The sequence below is a fragment of the Pinus tabuliformis genome, chromosome 1_1 (assembly GCF_031772625.1).
Source record: "Pinus tabuliformis cultivar Carrire ecotype Pingquan chromosome 1_1, CPIR1, whole genome shotgun sequence".
In the NCBI taxonomy this organism is placed as follows: Eukaryota; Viridiplantae; Streptophyta; class Pinopsida; order Pinales; family Pinaceae; genus Pinus; species Pinus tabuliformis.
Window position 1 is genome coordinate 250091667 of NC_142297.1, and position 25964 is coordinate 250117630.

General features: G+C 37.2%; 1 protein-coding gene across 1 annotated transcript; it reads left to right on the forward strand.

Moving 5' to 3' along the window:
* Positions 1–11751: 11751 nt before the first annotated feature.
* On the forward strand, positions 11752–13041 carry LOC149212453 (F-box only protein 6-like). Its single transcript, XM_089388697.1, has one exon. It carries the CDS (start codon positions 11752–11754, stop codon positions 13039–13041), a length of 1290 nt encoding a protein of 429 aa, XP_089244823.1.
* The last annotated feature ends 12923 nt before the right edge of the window (positions 13042–25964 follow it).

Consider the following 25964-nt stretch of genomic DNA (forward strand, 5'->3'; position numbering starts at 1 on the left):
ATGTACTTGTGTAGACAATTGCGATATTTAGGTACCAAATGCCACTCAAAATCCTTAATACTAAACTTCATGCGAAGGATATGGAAAAACTTGTAAACTCTCACACATCTTGATCACTTCCTCATCGCAGTGTGGTCCAATTTATGGATTTATCTTCATATATCACAAAAAGGTAATATTGTTCCTTGATGGAATCTAGGAAATAATTCCACGTGGGTGTGGGTAAAAACAATGAGGATTCCCACTAGTCCTTTAATTGTGGGGAAACTTTAAGGAGTGTGAAATTAATATTTTCCCAATTGGAAAAGTCATGAACTAAAAAATATCCTTCCAACATATTCAACCATCTATCTATGACATATGCATCTATCTGGCCTTCAAATATGTGAATGTCAAAGTTAACTTGTACCTTAAAAGAAGTGTCACCCTTAGAGTGGTTGTTGGATGAAGATTATTTCTTCTGGGTAGGCCCCAAAGGATCTCGGCAAAGTTATCCATCATTGTGTTCCTTTTCCACTCGATGGATTCATGGAGCAATATTTTGAAAGCATCTCCTAGCCCCTCGTCTTTCCTTTCTTCCACCATGAGAGGTCATTGGGGTTCCTAAGGCTGGCCTTTGAAAGAATCAACCAGTTCGAGCGCTAACTCCTTATACCCTAACCTTGTTGGGGACATGGAAAGAAAGAAAAGAAATAGAAGATCACTCTAAAACCACTGATCCAGACTCATGCACAAATGGAATAAAATATAGATATACACATAAACATAGAGATGCAACAAAAATAAAACTTCATTTCAATAATATCAAAGAACTAAAATATGCTTACATTAGAGGAAATTTCGTCATAAAATGGCCCATGAAATTTTCATGTAATTTCCTTGTCATAATATGTAAACCAATCAAAATCCTTTAAATTTAAAAGAGGTAGGTGTAAATATTTTGGAGGTAAAAGAAGAAAACTACTTTTTTAAATTATATTGAATTGCACATTCAACGAGTATCCATCATGCATACTTTTGAGAAGACCCGCATTGATAAAAGTTGGAGAGACATTAAAAAATAGTGTTGAACAAACTTTTTTAATGTATCTTCAAATTTTATCAATGTGGGTATTCTCAAAAGTATGCCTAATGGGTACTTGTTAGATTTGGAATTTAATTGTCTGCAATGGTTCTCTACACTTGAAATTTCAGTAAACCTACAAGCAATAAAAATTATTTGTCTTCTTTTCCCTCAAAATTCATAACTCTTTTCTTATTATTTTAACTATTATTTTATTATATTTCCTTCGAAGGCCACTTTTAGGCCAAAATTTCCTCTAATGCATACATAAATGGAAATAAAATAGCTTGGGCAAAAGTAGCTTATATATGGGAAGAGATGTGGTGGCTACATGCCTCTGAGCTTTCTTACAATGAGTCTCAAGGGCCTTTTATTATTGAACAACAAGGGAAAACCCTAAACAACCAAAACCTTAAACCTAGGAGATGGAACAACAAGAGTTTGTGGGCTCTGTTAAGGTTAGTTTAGCAACCAAATTCGTGGGGTTGTAATTTGGTCAGATTATCTATGTTTTGCGTGTATAATACCTCGTTGGAAAGATCTCTCTAAGTACTATAGGATTGTCTATAGGCCCTTTCAGGCTTGTTGCAAACATCAAAGAAAATTCATTTAGGGAGTAATAACTTCTATGAAAGTTCAAGATCCAAAAAAATGTTCAAAATAGTAAATGATGATATAAACAAGGAAAATGATGAAACCAAATTGAGTTTTAGGTGGAATAGGAGGGTGGCCACCAATATCCATCTATATCAGGAAGTTGAGGTACTCATACCATTTTTATCATCAATTCAAGGGCTCACTGCAACTCAATCTAAGGTACCAAGATTGAGCATGCTAAGAGTGACCTAAGTGCTAAAATCTCTCTCTATGTGATAAATTCATGAGGGTATATTTATAGAGATGCATTATTTACTTCCTTCCTAATATTATTTCAACTACCTCACCACTTATCAGACTCACATTGTCTTCTCATATTCATATTTCCTCCTACATGAGTCTTCAGAAAATATTGTCCTTGCTTGGGAGAAACTCTTGCTGAATATACGCAACCATTTTGTAGTAAAAACATTCCATTGATCCTAGACACCTTCTATTACACCAAATACATGTTATTTTCCTAAATTCTCCTAAAAAATCTTGACCTGCCTCAATCGAAAACATAATTATAAGCACAAGATTTTACACACAACAAGATACCAATATTGCAGAGAAGATAAACTATTTGGAGACTCATAATTTTTGAAACATAACTATAGAGGTTGGAACCATAGGGAAGCGAGCTTGAACATAAACTTGTGGAGCTCTAAACTAGAATCTCTAAGCTATGGAATTGTATATCACTAAAGAACAACGATTAACCAAATGAAAAATGTTGTCGAGATGAACATGGATTCATTTTTTCCTTTATCTATAATGTTTTCTCAAAATCCTATATAGTAATAAGACATTTCTCTTTTAAAAAATCGGATATGGGTTTTACTTCACCACAACATATGACGATATTTTACAATCTTCATCAACAGTCACAAGTCCAACGCTATAAAAGTTAGTTTCAGCATCATGAATGTCATTAACACTATAAATTCGAAAGGATGAGATTATTTTCAAGGTGGCTCCTGTCTGAATCATGCTTTTATGCATAACGGTTAGCTACATCAAACATCTCAGCCTTGCCATTAATGCATCCTCACTGACCTTACTATGGCATTCCAAATTCACTTTCAAAATTTTGTTGCAATAGTTTATCATTGTAAGTGAGTCTAGATCATGATCTTTCTGTGTTGTATTATTGTTTCTCTCATCCATTAATTGGGAAATAACTATAGCTTGATATTCAAGAATCTGAAAATTCATGGTGTACTCCTTTGCTAGCCTTTCCTTATCGATATGAAAAACATTCTTCTTAGCTAACATTTTCCGAAAGCATCAGAGGTATTTCCTTCTTTTCGCTTCATGTTGTATTGTGTTTTGCTATTGTAGAACCAAAAGTGTGCATTATTTTGAATTCTCCTTTACAGTTGAATATTTTAGCTGACTCTCGAGAGTGATTTGGGTCCATAATTCCTCCTCCTCTTGTTCAAAATATTTTACAAGCTTCAGCTTCTACACATAATCAGCTTAGAAAAACATTGAAAAAAATTGAAGATAACAAAACGATGGAGCAGAGGATTTCTCTTCTCAGTATTACGAATTAGTTAAATAGGATTACATTAGAAACATCAATAATAAATGATTCGAGTGAAACTTGACAAAAGTGAACTAATTTAAACTGAACTAGGACACTTGGATGCATGGTTTTGTCACCTAAAAAGTGGTTGGAATTATATTCTCCAACACTCCCCCTCAATTACAACTACATAAAAAATTGATTAAGATGCCTCGTGGTGTATGTCCTAGCTAGGCTTACAATTTAAAATTTTACTTCAACTACATTTACTTTTATTCTTCTCTTCTTCCACATCCTGTAGTCTGTAAATTGTTTCAACATTTTGTTCTTGTTATATCCTTCAAACCTTAATTTTTTTGTTTTCTTATCCAGGTCTTCCATTGTTCCAGGTTGTCTAAGCATGTCGTTGACTTCTTCAATAATTGGTTTGTATGTGGACTACTGCCACTTGTCATATTTTGTTATATTATTTCCATCATCAATCTGCTACAACATAAGACCATAATAATTTCATCTCTTCGGGACTCCAATACCTTAAAATTCCATTGATGTTTTCACCGTCCAAGCTATCTTCAACATGATTTCTATGGCTTCTTTGGGGACATTTTCAACACATGGCATTCCAATCCATTCTTAAAGGAAATTTAACTCTTGTTCATAATCATTCTATGTGCCTCCACACATGAAGTTAACATTAGAGTTAAAGATATTTGAAAAACCACATTGGATATGTTCCTTCTACTCTGTAATGAGATATTTCTCCTGTTGTGCTTCCTTCTCTACTTCTACCTATGTCTTTGTTTGTGTCTCTATCTATCTCTTTGTCTCTGTCTCTTCCACTTCTATACTAACATGTGTTGCTGCAGACAGGTTGTCTTCCACTTCAATTTTTAGATTCAAGTGGGATTATCTCACCAAACAACATCATGTCAATATCATGTTTTTGTTTCATCATGTGTAACCATTCATCATTAGCCACATAATATGATCTTTAAATGCCAAATAGGTCAATCCCTGTGCTAATAATAATTATTGATCTGAATTAGAAAATGTTTGGTAGATATCACTAACTATTACGATGCAAATATCCTTAACAAATATAGATATCCATCAATCTAGATATTTGGGAACCATAGGCATAGGATTATAAACCTTAAACTAGGTCTAAACACAATTTATCTTTGGAAAGAGAGTCCAAAAATAAATATTTGGGAGGTTGAAATGAAATGAATATATGAAGGCCAACATCTCATTATAAATGGAAATCAATGTGTTGGAAATAATACTTGGGGGGGGGGGGGGGGGGGGGGGGGGGGGGGGGGGTGGGTTGGCGCAGTGGGGCGGTGAATCTATATTATTCAAATTAATAACTTTTTATTTTCATACTCAAATGTATATACGCTACTTCAATGAAGGTAACTCGCGTGTACACGCAACTGTCTTTAAAGAAACAAACATATATCCTGCAAACTTATGATTCTATTAATTCATCATATGTTGATCTTTAATTAGTGCATCAGTACTTCATTAACCATATAAACATTAGCCATGTGTAGTAATAATAGAATAAACCATCACACATAAGCAACACACATGCACAACAAGATTTAAGGTGGAAACCCAATGCGGGACAAAAACCACTTGTTGTTGTCTTCTCTTAATATAATAAAGACCTGCTTACAATTTTGTATTGGTGTAGAATCATACTAGTACATAGGCACCCACCTACAGAAGGCTACAACCTTCTCTCATTCTCCAGATTCTACTGGAAGGGAGCTACAACCCCCTATCTCTTGTACTATCCGATCCGTTTACTAGTACGTACGCGCTAGGCTATAGAAGGCTCCAACATTCACTTCTTTTCCTACTGCTACTGGAAGGGAGCTCCAACCCCCTGGCTATTGTAATAGCCAATCCATTTACTAGTATGTAAGCACCGACCTATAGAAGGCTCCAATGTTCACTGATTTTCGATCTGCTACTGGAAGGGAGCTCCGACCCCCTAGATCTTGTACTAGTGGATATGTTTACCAGTACATAGGAACCAACTTATAGAAGGCTATGACCTTCTCTCTTCCTCTAGGGACCACGTTTCATAAATTTTGAGACTGGATACTCCTAGAACACAACACCACAATCTGAAGGCCACATTTCATCAAATTTTCATACTGGACCCATCCGCAACATTGAAGCTCAAAATCAATCACCACTGTAATCAAACCAATCACTACAAACCCATCATCATCACTGAATAAAATCACAATCCATTAATCTGCACATTCAAAACATTGTCACCAGAACACAGAGCAGAACCCATAACTCTACTACAACAACCAAAACCAGCTGTAACTTCAAATATCATATTTCATAATGTATACGCCACTTGGATGTGAATAACCAGTGTGTATATGCGCTTTTACCAAAGAAGACTAGCATATAGATCTGTAAATAATAACTTAAAACTTCACAGCTATTCCAGACTTCAGTCATACTTAGATCCAAATATTTATAAAATAAAACATTTGTAAGTAATCAGATCTATCCCAATCAACATCAGATCATGCAATGATAAGTCATTTCATTTCTTATGAACCTGATCTAACAATGTATCCATGGAGCACAAAATATTTCAGATCATCTCATAATCATAGTCCCTGCAACATAACGTATACTTCAGATAGAAGTATTCCTCAGAAACCCTTTCACTTGTACACATTGGCCTTATTATATTCTCCTCCTTATATAGTTTTTGGCCTTTCTCAATACCCGAGACCATAACCAATTAGGACTCGTGGTATTCTTGGACGAGATTAAATAGTCATTACTCTACTAAATATTGTGGGCTAATACCATGGTATTGACCACTTGTATTCTTTGCTCTTGAATTTCCTTGTTTTCCAACTTGTACACGCTTTTCCTCTTGTGTGTGTGCATGTATACGTATACTCTTTTTTTTTTCTGTGTACCTAGGTGTACACGCTACTTAGACAAAATGAACCAGCGTATACCTCTCTTTCCTCAACCTCTGGAGTCTGAACTGTCATACTTTGTTGTTAACCTGTTGCACTATGAATTGTCATATATGTGAGTTTCCATCAAGGACAACACCTATATCATAATGCCAAAAATCTCCCCCTTTGGACTTGATGGAAAGCACGACACCAAGGTACTCCCCCATTTTACATCAAGGGCAAAGTGCTGACCAAGATATTCTCCCCCTTTGATATACACTATGCTATCCATACTCTCCTTGAGTACATGCATAGTTTGCAAAGATATTTTTCAAAATAATAACATGACTCTATAACTCAACTAAGTGAGTATGACTTCCCTAAGACCAATGACTCATACATACATCAATCATCCAACCAAGTGGAGATACACCAAATTTGGCTCATCCACCCAACCAAGTGGGGATACACCAATAGATTATACATGACTGAAATATAGGAATTATTACATCATCCTTCCCATGCATAGTGGGGTTACACCATAGGTCTTTACATGACCTTTACATCAAATGATATACATGACATTTATAACAAGGATTAACAATCTAAAGAAGACCATGATAGTCATCAGTAATTACTATACACCATATATGATCTGCACCATAAGTATCTGTTAGAAACAGCAAGACCAATAGTTTGTATATGTCCATCATCAAAAGGGTCACCTGAATCAAAAAAACTATGTGGATCAAGGTCTTCATGTACCAAGGTCTTCTACTTTAATGCCAACAATGCATTATTAGAAGCATATGCTCCCCCTGAACCTGTGCCATCTATTGACTGTCAAATTTGATCATTGCATTTGTCAGTAAGAATCATCAAGGCATCATCATCATCTAGTTATTCATCAAATTATCATCATCATCCAGTTATTCAGCTACCCCTGATTCTGTTATGTTTGTATATTGTGCTATGCCACATCTTTCTAACTGTACTTCCTTCTTCTTCCATATAGTGTGATGATGTTTTCTCCTTTTGGTATGGTGCCCAAAATTCGTTCCTGCATTCCTTTGCTATATGTGTAAACTTCTTACATGTTTCATATTCCTTTTATAGCAGTCAATGGCTTTGTGACCAAACATATTGCAAGAAAAACAATATCCCTTAAAGTACCTGGAACTTGATGATCTTTCTATGTGATGGTTATTAGATTGAACCATTCTACTTTTGCATCTCGCTGCAACATGTCCAAAATTATGACATACAAAACATTCAACATTATTCATCAGAGGGAATAACTAATTATCACTTCCATAGTTAGGAGTAAATGATTTTATTTGAAGAATTTCTTTCCTTGCTTATTGATGGGGTTGATCTCTTATCTCCTTCTTGAGCATTTCAGATTTTTCATTAGAGTTCCTTGCCTCCTCTTGTGTTCTATATTCACCTTCAATAGTTTCATGAAAACCAAGATCAGTTTTGATGGTAGGAGACCTTTGGCTACTAAGAATATTATCCAAAATATTAGTACTATCTTGAAATCACAATAGTTTATCCTTTTCTTCTAGTTTAGATTTTATGATATTTACCTCAACCTGATATTTCTCTTCCTTTTTTAGATATTGCTTCTTCATGATTTCTTCAACCTTTCTTCCTTCTTCCACTTTTTGCCTTAATTTGAGAATCTCATTTTCTTGTTCTTCATCTGCTTGAGGTAGTTCTTCATTCTGCTTATTTGATTCTTCAAGATCTTCTTTTAGAGAGAGGATCTTAGCTTCAAGACTTTCATAGTAACTGGATCTATCTTTAAGTCTCTTGATTGTTGTACTATTTTCATTTACTTCATTTCTTAATGGTGTCACCTCATCCTGCATATTTTGATTTTGATCTTCCTTTTCCTTGTACTACTTCCTTACCTTGGTTCCTTCCTCCAACTAAGCTTTTAATCTGGTAACTTCTTCTCTTAAGCCACTCTCCCTTTTTTCAAATAGATCTTGTTGATCTCTAATTTTATCTTTGAATCTTTTAACTTCTACCTCTATATTTCTTTCACTATCACTTTCAATACCTTCAACATTGCATAAACAGAGAAAAGTATCACTAGAAGACCAAAAATTTGTACATGATACTTCTTTTGCTTATTCATCTTCAATTTGAGGTGATTCCGAATTTGAATACTTGCCTGATGACCATTTGTCTCTCATGTTGTCACTATTCCTTTGAGACGTCTTCTTCTTCTTAGGTGCTTTCTTCTTTAGCTTCTTTCCCATTGTTTCTATAGATCTCCTTCAAGCGATCAAGCTTCTGCGAAAGGACCTGCTATGATACCAATTGCTGGAAATAATACTGAGAGGGGGGAGGGGTGAATCAGTATTAGTCAAATTAATAACATTTTCTTGTCATACTCAAATTTATATATGCTACTTCAATGAAGGTAACTCGCGTGCACACACAACTGTCTTTAAAGCAACCGACGTATATCCAACAAACTTATGATTCAGTTAATTCATCATATGTTGATCTTTAATCAGTGCATCAATACTTCATTAACCATATAGAGAATAACCATGTGTAGTAATAACATAATAAACCATCACACATAAGCAATGCACGTGAACACCAAGATTTAAGGTGGAAACCTAATGCGGGTTAAAAACCACTTGTTGTTGTCTTCTTTTAATATAAGAAAAACTTGTTTACAATGTTGTACTAGTGCAGACTCTTACCAGTACATAGGAAACCACTCGCAAAAGGCTACAACCTTCTCTCATTGTCCAACTTCTACTAGAAGGGAGCTACAACCCCATAACTCTTATACTAGCTGATTTGTTTACTAGTACGTAGGTGTCGACCTATAGAAGGATCCAACCTTCACTCATTTTCCAGCTACTAATGGAAGGGAGATCCAACCCCCTAGCTCTTGTACTAGCAGATCCATTTACTAGTACTTAGGTGCTGGCCTACAGAAGGCTCTAACGTTCACTCATTTTCCAACTACTACTAGAAGGGAGTTCCAACCCCCTGGCTCTTGTACTAGCTTATATGTTTACCAGTACAAAGGCACCGACCTACAGAAGGCTACAACCTTTTCTCTTCCTCTAGGGACATGTTTCATAAATTTTGAGTCTAAATACTCCTGGAACACAACACCAAAATCTGAAGGCCATGTTTCATCAAATTTTCATGCTATACCCATCAGCAACATTGAAGCTCAAAATCAATCATCACTATAATACAAACAATCACTGAAAACCCATCATCATCACTGAAGAAAATCACAATCCATGAATTTGAACATTCAGAACACTGTCACCAGAACACAGAGCAGAACCCAGAACTCTGCAACAACAACGAGAACCAACTGCAACTTCAAATATCATATTTCGTAATATATATGGTACTTGGATGTGACTAACCAGCATGTATACGTGCTTTTACGAAAGTGAACTAGCATATAGATCTGTAATTACTAAGATAAAACTTCACAGCTATTCTAGACTTCAGTCATACTGAGATCATAATATTTACAGAATAAAACATGTGTAAGTAATCAGATCTATCCCAATCAACATGAGATCATGCAATGATAAGTCATTTTAGTTCTTATGAACCTGATCTAACATTGTATCCAAGGTGCACAAAATATTTCAGATCATCTCATAATCATAGCCCCTGCAACATAGGAAATACTTCAGATAGAAGTATTCCTCAGAAACCCTTCCACTTGCACACATTTCACTTATGATCTTCTCCTCCTTATATAGTTTTTGGTCTTTCTCAATGCCTTAGACCATAAGGAATTAAGACCTGTGGTATTCTTGGACGGGATCAAATAGTCGTTACTCTGCTCAATATTGTGGGTAATACCATGCTATTGACCACTGGTATTCTTTGCTTTTGAATTTCCTTGTTTTTCCAACCTGTACGCGCCTTTCCTCTTGTGAGAGTGCATGTATATGTATACGATCTTTTTTTTCTATGTATCTATGTGTACACGCTACTTAAACAAAATGAAGCAGTGTATACCTCTCTTTCTTCAATCTCTGGATTCTGATCTATAATCTTTTGCTATTAACTTGTTGTACTGTGAACTATAATCTATGTAAGTTGCCATCAAGGACAACGCTTGTATCATAATGCCAAAACAATGAAATTCATAATTCAATATTTGGAGAATTGTGACAATCATACAGTTGTATTTGAGTAGACCTGGATATGATTAAGTCAATAAAATAAGGAATACAAGTTTTCATCTTCATTGGCACTTGATATGGCACATCAACATGACATGTTTTATTTCACGTAGACATAAATGTACATAAAACCCTTAAAAACTCATTTCATACACAACTCTATATGAGTTCAAAACCAAAAAACAATGGTTAAAAGAACTCTAGATCTAGATATCTAGAGTTGGAACATTTGGTGAATGTAAATAATCATGAAATGAATAAATAATCTTGTTTGATTATAAGTAGATCAAGATATAAGGAAATCAAAATTTAAAATTTTATATACTTGAATACTATTGCTTCTCATATATATATATATATATATATATATATATATATATATATATATATATAAAAAGATACATTGATCGTAGGCCATAGTTGGGAAAATTATGGCCTACAACTATTTGAATTTTTTTTTGTTATTTGCAAGCTCTAAATCACATTTTTTTTTGTCAAATTCACACATGGGAAAATACATCATATCCTTGACACTAAGAAATTTTGATCTTTACATGAATCATCTCAACCAGATATTGTATGAAATTTTGATCTTTGCATGAATCATCTCAACCAGAGATTGTATGAGAAATTTATGCTTTCCACACGTTGAACTACATAGTTAAAACCACAATACTAACAGATGCCATGATATAGTTTATTTATAGAATTTATGATTCAATGATATTTGTTCTCGTGCTTTGGATATTCTCCTCATTAATACTTATTTCAAATAATAAACGATTTAAAAATATTAATTCCTATATATTAAGATAATTAAAATTCCTCCTAAAATAAATTCACTCTCATCCTTTTACTAAATAACTAAAATATATGCTCCATGTTAACTTTCCTAAATTTAGAATCACTTTCAAAATAATAAATGATTAATACTTCAAAATTCGTTAAAACTAAAATGGACCAAAATGATATATAAATATAAAATGATATATAAATATTAAATAATATATAATTATTTATTAATTTATATTTTCATAATTATATTTCTATATTATTTTATTTATTTTCAATAACTTTATTTAATTTCTAGTGTTTCCTCTAGAAACGTTGTTACTTTTCCCTTTACTTGATAAATAAACAAATAAAAGTAGCTCTAAAGCCGACCTTTCATATTTTGTCTTGAAGGACTCGAGCGTCCATACTACGAACGTACTATAAATTTGTCATGTTGTAATTCAAGAAATATTCATAAATTTTGGTTCCTCGAGTTCCCTTATCAATATTCAGTTTCACGATTCTTCTTCGATCGAGTTCCCTTATCAATATTCACGAGTCTTCTTCGCCTGTGTATTGTATTCATCGAGTTGCCTTCTCAATATGGAAATGCAAAAATCGGATCTGTTTAGTTCATTGTGGAGCGAATCGACTGATCTTCAAACTGAGATATTAGCTCGGCTGCCAGTGGAATTTGTGTATAGGTATCGTACCATCTGCAAGCAATGGAAGTACTTTCTTTCATCAAGCTATTTTCTAACAAAGTGGGCTGACGCGCCTCTCAATGGGAAGCAACCACGACTGGTTCTGTGCGGTAAAAATCCCACAAGGTCATCTGCGTCTTTCTGTTTCGCCACCCGCACCTGGATTAAATCCTTCACGTTTTCTTTCCTAGAGGACTGGATACGGAATCCCTATCATCCTATAGATCTGGACATGTATTGCCGAGGGTCTGTGGGAGGACTCATTTTGGTCCATGGAGTTGATTGCCACAACAAATGGTCTCTTAGGGTCTGCAATCCTTATACACGCGCATTCGTTGATATTCCTATGCCAAAAACAGGGATCGACCACGCTGAGTGCATTGTTCTTAACGAGAATAATAATCAGAAATCTGACTGTGCTTACAAAGTTGTGTCTGTTGGGTACAATCGGCCTGACGAAGATCTTGCTCCTCAAAGCCAGAAGGTGGCAATTTACGAATCTTCCCAAAGGGAATGGAAGATCACTGGTTATTTTCCTGAGGATATAACGCTGGGCCCACATTCCCAGCTTGTTTTCCACAATGGATTGTTCTGGACTCATTCTCAGATGGCAGTGGAGAAAACGAAGGGCATCGTGTGTTTCCCCATCCCAGTTGAGCAGAATGGTTCAGAAGCAGCACCCAAGGCCATTCCGTTGAATTTTGTTCCATTCCCTGAAAAAGTGCAGGATCGTAACGACTGTTCTCCGCCATGGATGGTCACCTGCGGTTCGCGTCTATTGCTAGTGGAAGCCAAATATAGGAGCAAGCGATCACCACAACCAAGAATGCGAAGGTCACGGAAATTCAAGTTGACTATTACTCTGTGGGAGTTCATTAATGAAGACAGCCTGTCAAACTCACCTTCGTGGAAATGGGTGGAGATTGCGCAGATGCCTTCTTTACTTTGCGACGAATGGATGAATACCCTTTCGCCACTTGAAAAGATGATATTTCCAAGGGAATGCTGCATTGGAGTGGGAGATTACGTGTGTTTCATACCAGCAATTTCAGAACACCCGGTGGAAGTGGTTTGCTATAATGTAGTTGATAACAGCTGGGATATGCTTCCCACCTGTGATAGCTCTTTTGATGGGGGATTTTACACAACTATAGCCTTTTTACCAAGCCCTCATAGGAATGTCGAGTAATACAGTTTGCCGTGGTTTAGTTATAATAGTGTTTGCTAGAGGAATCATTGCTATATAGATTTTAAAAATAAGTTAAAATTCTATATTAATTTAGAATTTATTTTCTAGTTTGAGTTTGATATTAAGTTAAAATTCCTTATTTAATTTTAATTTCTTTTCTAGTTTGAGTCGTGGTAGGTAAATAAATCTTGTATCAATATTATTATACCACAGAATTTTAAATCTGAAATAAATTATAACAATTTGGATGTTAGTTTGATTTATATTGTATATAATTGAGGGTGTAGGATACCATGAAAAACGCACTCATGAAGGATCCATTTGCAATGATGTTTTATTTGATTTTGAAAAAAAAACAGATCTATCAATTTTCTCATGAGAATTTAATGGTTAAGTTTAATTGACTTTGTATTGAAAAATAATAGAATTTGACTCAATTTTACAGACAATGAAATTATTGCTACATGATTTTTTGAGAATTGATATAGATCCATATAAATTTATTAAATACACTTTACCATCAATAATGAATGTCACATTCATCAATTCAAGCAACCCAACACTAAGGAATTAGAGCAACAACTTCAAGAGTTGTAAGCACGAAATGATTTGGATCTCTGTGTATATGGATCACACATTGCTACATCAAGCCTTCACCATTACATAGAAAAACAATTGCAGGAGATTTCCATGGTGTGGCATAGAAGAAGAATTTTGCGGACAATAGATTTTATATTATTGGAAATCATCATTGGATGTAGAATCATAGACAAGATTGGATAACTGAAGAAACTAATGAATGGAAGAATGATGAAGTGTGGACATTTATTCAAAAGTTCTAGAAATATCCAAGCACATCTGATAAATTTAGTTGGAAAAATGATTCATTATGCTACTATTATAGTGGTTACAACCACACTTCAAAATTTTGGCTTGCATGAAAATCTTAGAGCCTACCTTAGATCTTGCGATTGTTGTTTATTAGGCAAAGGGGATGTTGTTTTGCTTCAAGGGAAAGCATGTGTGCATGAGTTGTTATCATCACATAGACATGGTTCACATTCACTTAATGCACATTTTGGATGGTCTATGTTGTATCACTAAGTGTTCGCGTCCTATCACTGTTCACTGTTTCTCCCTTGCTTGCTGGAAATGCACAGTGTGCAGAGACCCCAACCTCCCTTCACATCCAAAACTGCGCATTGGTTTCCTCCAATGTCCCTAAGCTGCACAATCTTCCTTACAACCAGAAATTGCTCAGATGTGTCCTCTCAGCCTGCACTAGACTTGTAAATTATGTAGAGGTGTCCTCCTAGGACCCCATCTCATAGTAGTGTCCTGTTCCTCAAAACTATGCAGTTTTGTGCAAGCTCTCCTATCTGTCTTGCATGCAAAAACTGCATAGACAGGCCTCCCAAAGCCCCATTCTTGTAGTCACTGAAATTGCATTGATTTATCTTTCAATGACTACAAGAAAAGATGACAAGCTAAGATCACTCCCAAGGAGTTGAGGAGAAGGACAAAGAGACTAAATGATGGAAAAATATCATGACTGCATGAAAACTCGATTAGATGCATGATCATCTTAAGGGTGAGTATGGTAAATAAAGAAAACCTTTCGAAGTACATCTCTTATTCAATTTTGTAGGATTACTTGTCATTGTCATATCATCTTGTCTTCAGTTTCATCCATGTGTGCAAACACAAAATTCATTTCATGCATTTCCTCTACATGCCTTACTTCCTTTTCTCTTGTTTGGCCAATTGTTATCTTTGGTGTGTTTATTTCTATGTCATGATTATGACCTTGTTCTCATGATATCGATGGTTTGTCTTTATGTGCATGAGTTGTTCCAGCTATATAAATGCCCATCGTACTCACACGCAAAGTTGTAGACATTGTCGCACAAGTTTTGTCTGATGCAGTCTCAGCCCTCTCAGCCCTTAGTGACCCTAAACTATTGCCTAGAACTGCACAAATCTTGATGCTATCCTCCTTGGTAGCTGACACTGCACAATTATATAAATGAGCCATCTAACTGGCTCCCACAACTATGCATAGGTTTCCCAAGAAGCTATTCCAGCTTGTGCTTCCTGTAAGACCATCCACCAAGCCTCTCTTTGGTCAACCAGAAGATCTAACTTGACTTGTGACCCACGATTGCACTCATCCCCAAAACTGCGCAGTAGTTTTCCAACCTTCATGCCTACACTTCCTGTAGAAACTACGTAGACATGAGGGACAGGCCTTTGCTGCCTGTCACTTCACTATCCTAGGAAATTGTGTAGTTTTGGCAGACAGTCCCCTTATTGGCCTAGTATGCTCTCTCGCTAAAAACTATACAGTTTTCATTGACAATCCTCATGCTGCCCGATACTCCACTCATCCCAGAATATGTACAGTCATGTCCTTACTTGACTATCTCCTAGAACTATGTATTTCTTACCTGCAACTCCCACAACGTCATCTCGACCTCCTCTGGAAAATTGTGTAGTTTTCACCGCTAGTGCTTCCTCGTGCCCACACTGCCTCGCAGGAAAAACTATGTAATTCTTCCTCCCAACTAAGCCCTCTCCTCCAGATTCTACTGTTGTCCTCAACTGCTCAAATCATCCTCCCAGTGAACTCTGTGGAGTTTGTCCCTACTCTACCCCATAGCCTAGCATCCTGACTTGAGCTATGCTTTGCATAGTCTTAGTACCTTGTCCTCCCTCTTAGTCACCTACACCAATCACAGAAAACAATGCATCATGGCACATTAGGAGATTTCTAGATTTTATGTCATCTCGTCATGAGTGATTGCAAAATTAGGTACATGAATGGAACATGGCACGATGGTGAACGAAATGAAGAAGGAGTGCATGATAGAAGACTTGCCTATGGTTGGAAGAACATGCAAATCATACCAAGTAGAAATCAAAGGAGATACATACACATGCATGAACCATCAATCGACTACTAATACCGTCAAATACCTTGAAAACTTCGTTATGCAGAGGTGAAGATGTGAGACATCAACAACATACTCATCACCCAACAACATAACAACTCGACATAGATACCACAATCAACATGTTCATGTGAGCAATGTCATATCGAGTTGTATCATGAGTTGTCTTCACCACATGACTAGTTTGGGCAACAACTGTTGTAATCAATGTAATGTAATGTGGATGTCCAAGAGAGCCATAGATGAAGTTGAAGAGTCATGTAAGTCAAACAGTCATGAGGAAAGTCGAAGAGTCACAAAGTTCAGTTTCACCCTTGGCTATATATACCCCCTCATTTGTACATGTAAAGGAATTTTCACCTTGGCTCCTCCCACACAGTCTTGAGAGTCTATAATCATTTCTTTGAGGAGCGAGAAGTGCCTCCAACACTCCACCAGTAGGGCTAGTGATGTAAAGTGTGTGGTTGTGACTTGGAACTTTTGCTTAATTATGTATAATTTTGTAGAATTTTTCTACAAATCAGCTAGCTATGATACCATGTAGAACTTTTTCTACAAATCAACTAGCTCCGACACCATGTAGAAATTTCCCATCTGTAAATCACCTAGTAATGCAATTTTCTAAAGCAAAACACTTGATCTACTTCTACAAACAATTTAGCAGAAGCTTAATCAACCATGAGCAACATCAATAAGAACACATATAACAGATAAGAAGGAATCAATCACACATAACACAGAAGAATTTGCCTAGGGAAAAAACCTACCTAAAACCCCATCTCTGTATTATCATACAAGTGGAAATATAGTCTGGATTACACAAAGCCTTAGCTCAGAAGCTATCCAGCTCTCAGTATAATCCATCTACTTCTCATAGACAGTCAAAGGCTTCTCACAAACCTTCTCCTCTATCCTCCAAGCCTCCTATTTCCTTGTTGATTTTTCCTTGGGGTCCAGTGTTGCCACCTATGTGAATTGGCCTCTTCACGCACTCACTAACCTTTGACTAACTGCACAAACCTGAAGGAGATAAATCCTCATCATGGATGAGCTTCCTTTATAGGAAAAATATTCATCCAAATGATAGTACACTATCCCTTCTCTGATCTCAACTGGGTCTCTATCTGAACTGACATGCATGAGTTATTTAAGCTATATTATGCAGTTATCTAAAAATACTGGTTGTTACATGCATGCAAGCATTAACAAACTGAATCTCATTAATTTAACAACTTGTTAAACTAATCTAATTGGACTTGACTTAGTTAACTAAGCCAACTAATTACAACTCATAATTATAACTCATCCTCATCCTTTAACTGATGGTTAATTCTATCTATTAAAGGATAATATGTTGCATGTCCTCATAAAGACTTCAAATTTGATTTTCCTTAACTAATTAACTCATGGAGAACTAATTAATTAATTTTCAAACTACTAGTAACATCAAATTTGAATTTTACTTCCTATTTCTAGTCCAGGGACTTACCAAAATAGGAATCCACACTGCACTGCTAAAAATAGAACTTCTATTTTTAGCACTTCCATTTTTCATTCCCTGTTGCTCAATCTAGCACTGGTACCCAAACTACTATTTTTAGCAATGTTATTTTTAGCTCTTCTATTTGCAGCAATTTCTTGTTGCCAATTTTCAACACTCCCTCTCAACAAAAAAGGCTTCCTTTCAAACCCGATCCTATACCTCTAGAATGTCCTGCAAGCGACACATCTACCAAGTGTGGTTGTCCAGCAATTATCGGAACAAAAAAAACACTCCCCAATGACCTCTCTGTTGGGCTAGAAACATACTCTGATGTTGAAGCTCTACCTGCTACTGACACTCCCTCTCTGATCTCTATGCTACTACAACACCTCCATGCATCTTGAACCATTGCACCCTTCTCTGTGATACCCTGCACTGTGCAACACAATTGTGCCTTTTGCATTGCTGCAGTCTACATGCTCTGCGCTGCCCTGGGATTCCTTGCATTGTAGCTCTCTCTGCTGCCCCATCCACATCTGTCTCTATCCAATCAGTCAATTCTGGTACTCCTCATTGAGGCTCCCGTAGCAAAGTTGAATCAAAGAGGTTGGGTACCCCAAGGATCCTACCCCTCCTCCTTGGGATGATCATTCTGCATTGCCCCACCTCCTACCTGGAGGTATGGCTGCATGTGATCCCTATGACCACCTGGATCGAAGTTTCCCCTACTGGAGGTCTCTGCATGAGTAGATGTCTCTACTTGATCTCCACTCAGCTTCCCCTATTGTGACTACTGCACAACCTCCTAAAGCTACTGCACTAATCGTGGCTCCTCCACCATCGTCTGAGACTTCTTCTGGCGCTGCATGTTGAGTGGTAATTTACTCTCCCTCTCAACCACGAAGTATCTAACCTTTGCCTTGTTCCTCAAGGCTTTAGATGCATCTCGTATCTCAAGTGCATATAGGTTCTTGGCTAGCACACCAATCTATTTCCACTTTCTTGTCGTCACGATTTTTTTTTTTTGGAAAAAGAACTGATTTTAAATCAGTGATATCTCCCTCATCCGAACTCCGATTCAACTGATTGTTTTATTGATTTTGGGTATTTTTCTGCAAGGAATCCAAATCTACTATTTGTTTCTGAAAATTTTGTATAGAAATTTTCAAATCTACTCTACAAACTCTCGGTCCAAAACTCAAAACTTTGAAATATCCTCTTCTTGTATATTGTTCTTCCTTGATCACGTTTTCTCTAATACCATGTAGAATTTTTTCTACAAATTAGCTGTCTCCGACACCATCTAGAAATTTCCCACCTGTAGATCAACCTGGTAATGCAATATACTAAAGCAAAACACTTGATCTACTTCTACAACCAATTTAGTAGAATCTTAATCGAATATGAGCAACATCAATAAGAACACATATAACCAATAAGAAGGAATCAATCACACATAACAGAAGAATTTACCTGGGGAAAGCACCTACCTAAAACCCCATCTTTGTATTATCATACAAGTGGAAATATAGTTCGGATTGCACAAAGCCTTATCTAGGAAGCTATCCAACTCTCAGTACAATCCCTCTGCTGCTCATAGACAGTCAAAGGATTTTAACAAACCTTCTCCTCTGCCCTCCAAGCGTCCTATTTCCTTGTGTAGTTTTCCTTGGGGTCTAGTGCTACCACCTGTGTGAATTGGCCTCTTCACACACTCACTAACCTCTGATCTAACTACACAAACCTGAAGGAGATAAATCCTCATCATGGATGAGCTTCCTTTATAGGAAATGTTATCTCTGCTACATGCTTCAATATTTGATGATCAAAGAAGAGGTCTAGCCGTGCTGGTGGTGATTGCAAAGGGTTCATATTTGTTATTTTTCTCCTGCCACTTCACTCCGTTTGTACCCCACAACCTTTTTATTTTCCTGTTTTCCTCTTAATTCTGCATAAACCCATATTCTATTAAGCTCTCGGGGTGAGTCTAAACCCACATGTCCATATAGCCATGCGCTATTACCTTAGCCCTCCCTGTCACATCAATCAAAATGCATGCTTTAAACCTTCACCATCCGATCATTCCTGAGGGATCCAACAGTATTCGCTGTTCTCGCTCCCGTAACCTGCACGTTTGTTAGTCAGCGGGGAATGTGGTTTCCCACTAGTCCCGCATTCCACACGTCCTGTAATCATTGCGTCACTCCTCCTCATACGTATACCACCCACCTCCGAAAAGTGGTACGGGGATACCGTTTACCGCCCTACGTACCATTTCCCGCCCGTTAACATCTACACTCTTTTGACCTTCGATCACTGTCGGATCTGCTCGACCACGATCCGACAGTCCACATCTGTGAATTCATATTTTTCCCTGATACCCACTGTAAGTTCATCTCCGTCATTCATCTGTTTCATCCAACGGTCGATTTTATTCCTCCGCTCATTCACGTCCACAACCATTCTTTGATCCCGAAGGAAGAAGGTGGCCAGCTACCTGTACCCAGCGCAATTAATCTTCAACTACCTCATTCAAGAGCACCATGGCCGAAGAACAAAAGGACATGCCTCAAGTAGTTCACAGCATTTATCAGTTATGGATCATTCTTCGATAGGACATTCTACCTGCTCAGGAGTACAGCAAAGTACCAAGAAATATCAAATGTATTCATTAAAGTAGCAGATTGTAGCAGAGATCCATATTAGATAGTTAATGTGGTTGGTGTTCCATTATGACCCCTCGACACATAGGATAGCAGATATTTTTGTAATCAACCTCTATATATACCGAGAAGCACAATGTAATGGGGTTTAACTCGATGTTGATGTTTTGATTTTGATGTAAGGTTCAACTTCTGGAGACTGTAACTACTGTGATACCTGCAGTGCCTAGTCTTCATTTTCAGCTAATACAAGCTTCTTTTGCTGTTAATTTCTCACTTTCCACTTCTTCTATTTTCTAGGCTATGTCTGTATTGCATTTATTCAGGTGCTCTTGATGTTTAGCATATGAGGGGCTATCATCCCACCTCCGTGTTAGATTCTTGTAGGTATTATTGAATGTGTTATGCAGGTTTCTATTTATTTAGTGCCAGAGAGTTGTCATCCTGTTTGTGCATTAGTAAGGAGATTTATAGACCTTTTACTGGTTGCATCCGGCCATCACAGGGTCCTGTGCATCTGCTAGTGTGGTCAGTATTCTCCATATCACCTATTCCTTGAACTGTGAGTCATTGGTGGTTAAAAGCCTTGTAGTCTGGGGGTTTTCACCCATGTCTGGGGTTAAGCATAGTAGAAGTGGTTATTTGGCTTGAATATGCATCAATCCTTCAATTCATCCATTTCCAACATTTTGTTGAGTTTGTAATGTTCCCGAGCATCTCTGAGATACAACCTAGGAGAGTTTCTTGGGGTGATAACATTAATTGGCATCGTTGTCGGGAGAGGAGGTCGAAGCTCAGCTTCCCTGAGAGACGACACAGTTCCAGATTTTGATGATAGACAAAGTCTAAACACATTTTTTGGTTGTAATCATCTATCTGGCGACTCCACTGGTGGAAGACCAACCTTTGGCGACTCCACCTTGTAGTTCTAGCTCAGTTTATGAGACACACTCGAAGGAATCCTCAGAAGTCACCAGCTGAACTAGTGCCTGACCCTGAGAAGATTGTCAAATCGAAGAAATCATCAAAAAAAGGAGCATCGGGATCAGGTAAGCCTAAGAAATCTTATGTGTCTCTGTAAGAGAAGGTTATAGTTAAAGATATACAGCTTGAAGATTTAGAGCCTAGCATTGCTAGTGAAAAATTACTTGCAGAGGTTCATTCAGCTCCTTATACATTTAGTTCCCCTTTGGATCTCTGTCCAAAGCAACTTTCCCACACAATCCATCATAATCTTGTTTTGTTGTCATCTGTTACATTGTTTCCTACCATTCAATCTGCCAGTATCCTTCCACATATCCCAGTTATGGCAGGCCAACAAGTTCCCACTAAGATGGAAATAATTATAGCTGCTAGGTATGGACCCCTGTTCTTGCATGTTCCTTTGAATGCAATGCCTGCAGGAGAATACCAAAAATACATGCCTAAGTTCACTGGTACATATGGGGTAACTACTGAAGAACACCTTGAAGCCTTTTATAGTTATGCTGATAACTTAGATATTAGTGAGAATGATGTGTGGATGAGAGTTTCTATCCAGAGTCTTGACGGAGAAGCAAGAAAATGGTTCAGAGAGTTGAGCCCTAGATATATTGCCGATATTGAAGCTTTAGATGATGCATTTTTTAAGCACTGGGGATATAAAAAGGACTTTCTATATTACCATACTGAGTTTGGTAACCTGAAGAGAGAAAATGGCGAATCTTTGCCAGATTTTAATAAAAGATTCAATCAAATGTATAGTAAGATACCAGCTAAGGTAAAGCCACCCCCCACATCAGCCAAATTCATGTATGCAAATCCTTTTGACTCTGATTTCTGCCTGCTATTGAGAGAAAGAAGATGTGCTACTCTGGCGGACATGCAAGATGCAACCCTAGAAGTAGAATATAATATTATGGCTGTAGAAAAACTGAGAAGTCAGACCGATAGAAGAAAGCAGAGAAGTGAGGCTTCTTCTTCCTCTGCCTCATCTTCAGAGCCTAAATTAGATAAAATGACTAGAATGATAGAGTCATTAGCTGCTGAAATATCTATGCTGAAGATTGAGCAAAACTCAAGGAAAACAAGAACTCAAGGCACATTTGCTCCAAGAAACTCAAATCCATTCAGAAGAGCAAATGAATAGTTGCAAATCATCCAGAGGGGTAAAGAAAAAAATGATGAACATAAGGTCAAAGCTCCTTTCCAAAATGTAGTCATGGAGGAGGAACAAATTGAAGATTTGGATGAAATTCATTGTATGGAAGATAAAGGCAGTGCTGCCTTCTTGACATTGGTTGAGTACAAAGAATCTTTGCTGTAAGAACAAGACAGTCAAAGGTGGGACAGAGAAGTTGTTCTGCAAACTGGTGAACAACAAAGATATAATCTGAGGTCACAATCAAATAATGTCAAGGAGAATCCTGCCCAAAGGACTGTTGTCCAAACAGAGTCACAGAATATTAGATAGAAAAGACCAGCAGCTGATCCAGTCATCCTCAAAGCACCAGTTTAAGAGGTAAGAGGTACTGATAAGCCCCTTTCCCCTTTCAGTTTTGAAGTAGAAGTCCAGAAGTTAAAAATATATGTGCCTCTCTTAGAACTTGTAAAGAGAGAAGTGTTTAGAAAGCCTATCCTTGAATCTCTTGAGTGGAAGGCCACACAAACCTCCACTGACTCTGTCAATTTGCAAGATGACAAGCCCGCAGTTGTGGTAAGCCCAATGACCAAGCCTGCTGATGATAATCCTCCATCTTTTTATGTCTCCTTGACCATTCATGATAAGATCCTTCACAATTTCCTGCTAGACACAGGGGCTAGCCATAATCTAATGCCAAAAGCTATCATGGAAGAGTTATTCCTTGATATCACTAGACCATACCATGATTTATTCTCTTTTGGTTCAAGGAAAGTGAGATGCCTAGGACTGATCAAAGACCTATCCATTACCCTAACTCAACTGCCCATGAAGAGCATGGTAATGGACATTGTGGTAGTTAATGTCCCTCCTAAATTTAGCATGCTGTTGTCCAGAGGATGGATCAAGATACTAGGTGGGACATTACATAATGATATATCTTATGCCATTGTCCCAGTTTTCGGAGGAGAAAGCAAGAGATTGTGTAGAGAAGCATAGCTGGCATACATCACCAGTGATGAGAAGAATCCTTTTAATCATCCTATTTATGTTGTGGACACTGATTTTGGAGCATGCATACTCCAAATAGAAGAATCTCAGAAGGCCTCAATGCAGATCAGGAAGCAAATAGTTCAGGCCAAGGAAGAGCAAGGAAGTCAAGTTTGGGAGATGTTCTATGATGGAGCATGTTCCAGAGATGTTGCAGGAGCAGGAGTGGTGCTGATATCTCCACAACAAGAAAGCACACAGCTAGCTTTTAAGCTAGCATTCCAAGTCACAAACAATATAGCAGAGTATAAGGCTCTAATATTGGGCCTGAATGCAGAAAAAGACAGAGGAATCAAGAATATAAGGGTGTTCGGAGATGTTGATCTAATTATTCAGCAAGTAAACAGAACATTTCAAGCAAAGCACCCAAGGCTAAAAGCATACAAAGATGAGTTATGGAGACTCAAAGATCCTTTTGATAATTTCTGTATCTCATATATCCCTAGAGACAAATATCAGCTTGTTAATTCTCTTGCTGTGTATGCTGGCATGTTTATCCCTCCCATGCCTCCCAGACTAGTTTATGAAGTCCAAATGAAATATAGACCATCCTTGCCTGATAATGTCCAGCATTGGAAAGTTTTTGAAGATGATGATGAAGTGAATAAATTCTTGCAAGTCATTGATGAATTTTCTTACATGCAAATTGACCAAGAGAATGAAGCCTTGCAGGAAAGCCCCAAAGCGTATCTTAGAAATAAAATTGGAAAAAATAGCATTGTCCAACTGCCTAGTAACAATATTCCTAAGGGTCTAATTCCTTTAGAAAGACTATTTGACCAGAATGATGTGCCTTACAAGGCTGCCCAAAAAGAAGATTAATCCACAGTCTGTAAGCATGATATAGGGAGTCCAGGTCAGCCTAAATACATAAATCTGTCTACCCATCTGTCTACTAACCAATGTTCTGAATACTGTGATTTAATGAAACAATTTGCTGATGTCTTTGCCTGGGAGTATAGTGATCTGAAAACATATGATAGAAACATAATTCAGCATAAAATCCCTCTGGAGAAAGATGCCATACCTTTCAAGCAAAATTTGAGACCAATAAATCCTATGCTCCTCCCTCTAATCGAAAAAGAAATAAAGAAGTTGTTGGCTACCAAAATCATAATCCCTCTCAGATATTCAAAATGGGTAGCCAACCTAGTTTTGGTGAGGAAGAAAAGTGGAGAAATCAGACTTTGTGTTGATTTCAGAAATTTAAACAAATGCTCCGAGAAAGACAACTATCCTTTACCAAAGATGGAGCATTTGTTGTAGAAGGTCTTAGGAGCCAAAGTGATGTCTTTCATAGATGGATTTTTAGGCTTTAATCAGATTGTTGTACAACTAGATGACCAAGAGAAGACTACATTTACCACTCTTTGGGGCACTTTTATGTATGTCAAGATGCCTTTTGGAGTGATAAATGCTGGAGCCACCTTTCAGAGAGCTATGGATATAACATTTGTGGGAGAGAAGGACAAATTTGTTCTTATCTACCTTGATGATATAACAGTATACTCGGGTAGCCATCATGACCACTTGCAACATTTGAAACAAGTGTTCTTAAAGTGCAGAAGGTTTGGGATTTCAGTCAATCCTAAAAAATCACAGTTTTCTTTGGAAGAAGGCAAGCTGTTAGGACATATTCTTTCTGCTGCATGTGTCTAAATTGACCCAGAAAGAGTAAAAGAAATACAAACTTTTTATGTCCCTAGATCGAAGAAGGATATCCAATCCTTTATGCGAAAATCAGTTTTGTGAGGAGGTTCATACCAAATTTTGCAGAACTTGTGAAGCACATTACCTCCATGTTAAGAAAGGGGCCAGAGATCAAATAGACTAATTCAGCAAGAAAAGCATTTGAATCTATTAAAAAAGCTATTATGGAAGCTCCCACTTTAAGCAGTCCAGATTAAAGCAAGGAGTTCCAAATATTTTCATTTTCCTCTGAAGACACCCTTGCACCAGTATTATTGCAAGCGGATGAAGGATTGTTCACCAAGTGTAGCTCCCATTGTGAAGGGTGATAGGTTCAATTTGAACCAATGCCCGAAGAACGACCTTGAAAGGGAACAAATGAATAACATTCCATATGCTTCTGCTGTCGGAAGCCTAATGTATGCTCAAGTCTGCACAAGACCTGACATTGCATTTGTTGTGGGAATGTTGGGACGATATCAGAGTGATCCAGGTCTAGACCACTGGAGAGCTGCAAAGAAAGTAATGAGGTACCTTCAAGCAACCAAAGACTACATGCTTAGGTATAGATGACGGACAACTTGGAAGTAATTGGCTACTCAGATAGGAGAAAAAGTCTCCGTGTAGTCGATTCCTTCTTTCTAAGTGAATCCCTTAGCAACAAGTCTTGCCTTGTATCTCTCAATGTTGCCCAATGAGTCTTTCTTTGTCTTAAAGACCCATTTACATCCAATGGCTTTTGCACCATTAGGCAACTCAACAAGATCCCAGACTTCGTTACTCTTTATGGAATTCATCTCTTCCTTCATGGCATTGTACCATAGTTCTGATTCTTTGCAACTCATGGCTTGTGAAAATGACTCGGGATCATTTTTGGCTCCAATGTTGTAGTCAGATTCTTGTAGATACACAACATAATCATTAGGAATTGCTAATCTCTTTGGTCTAGTAGATCTTCTTAATGTTGT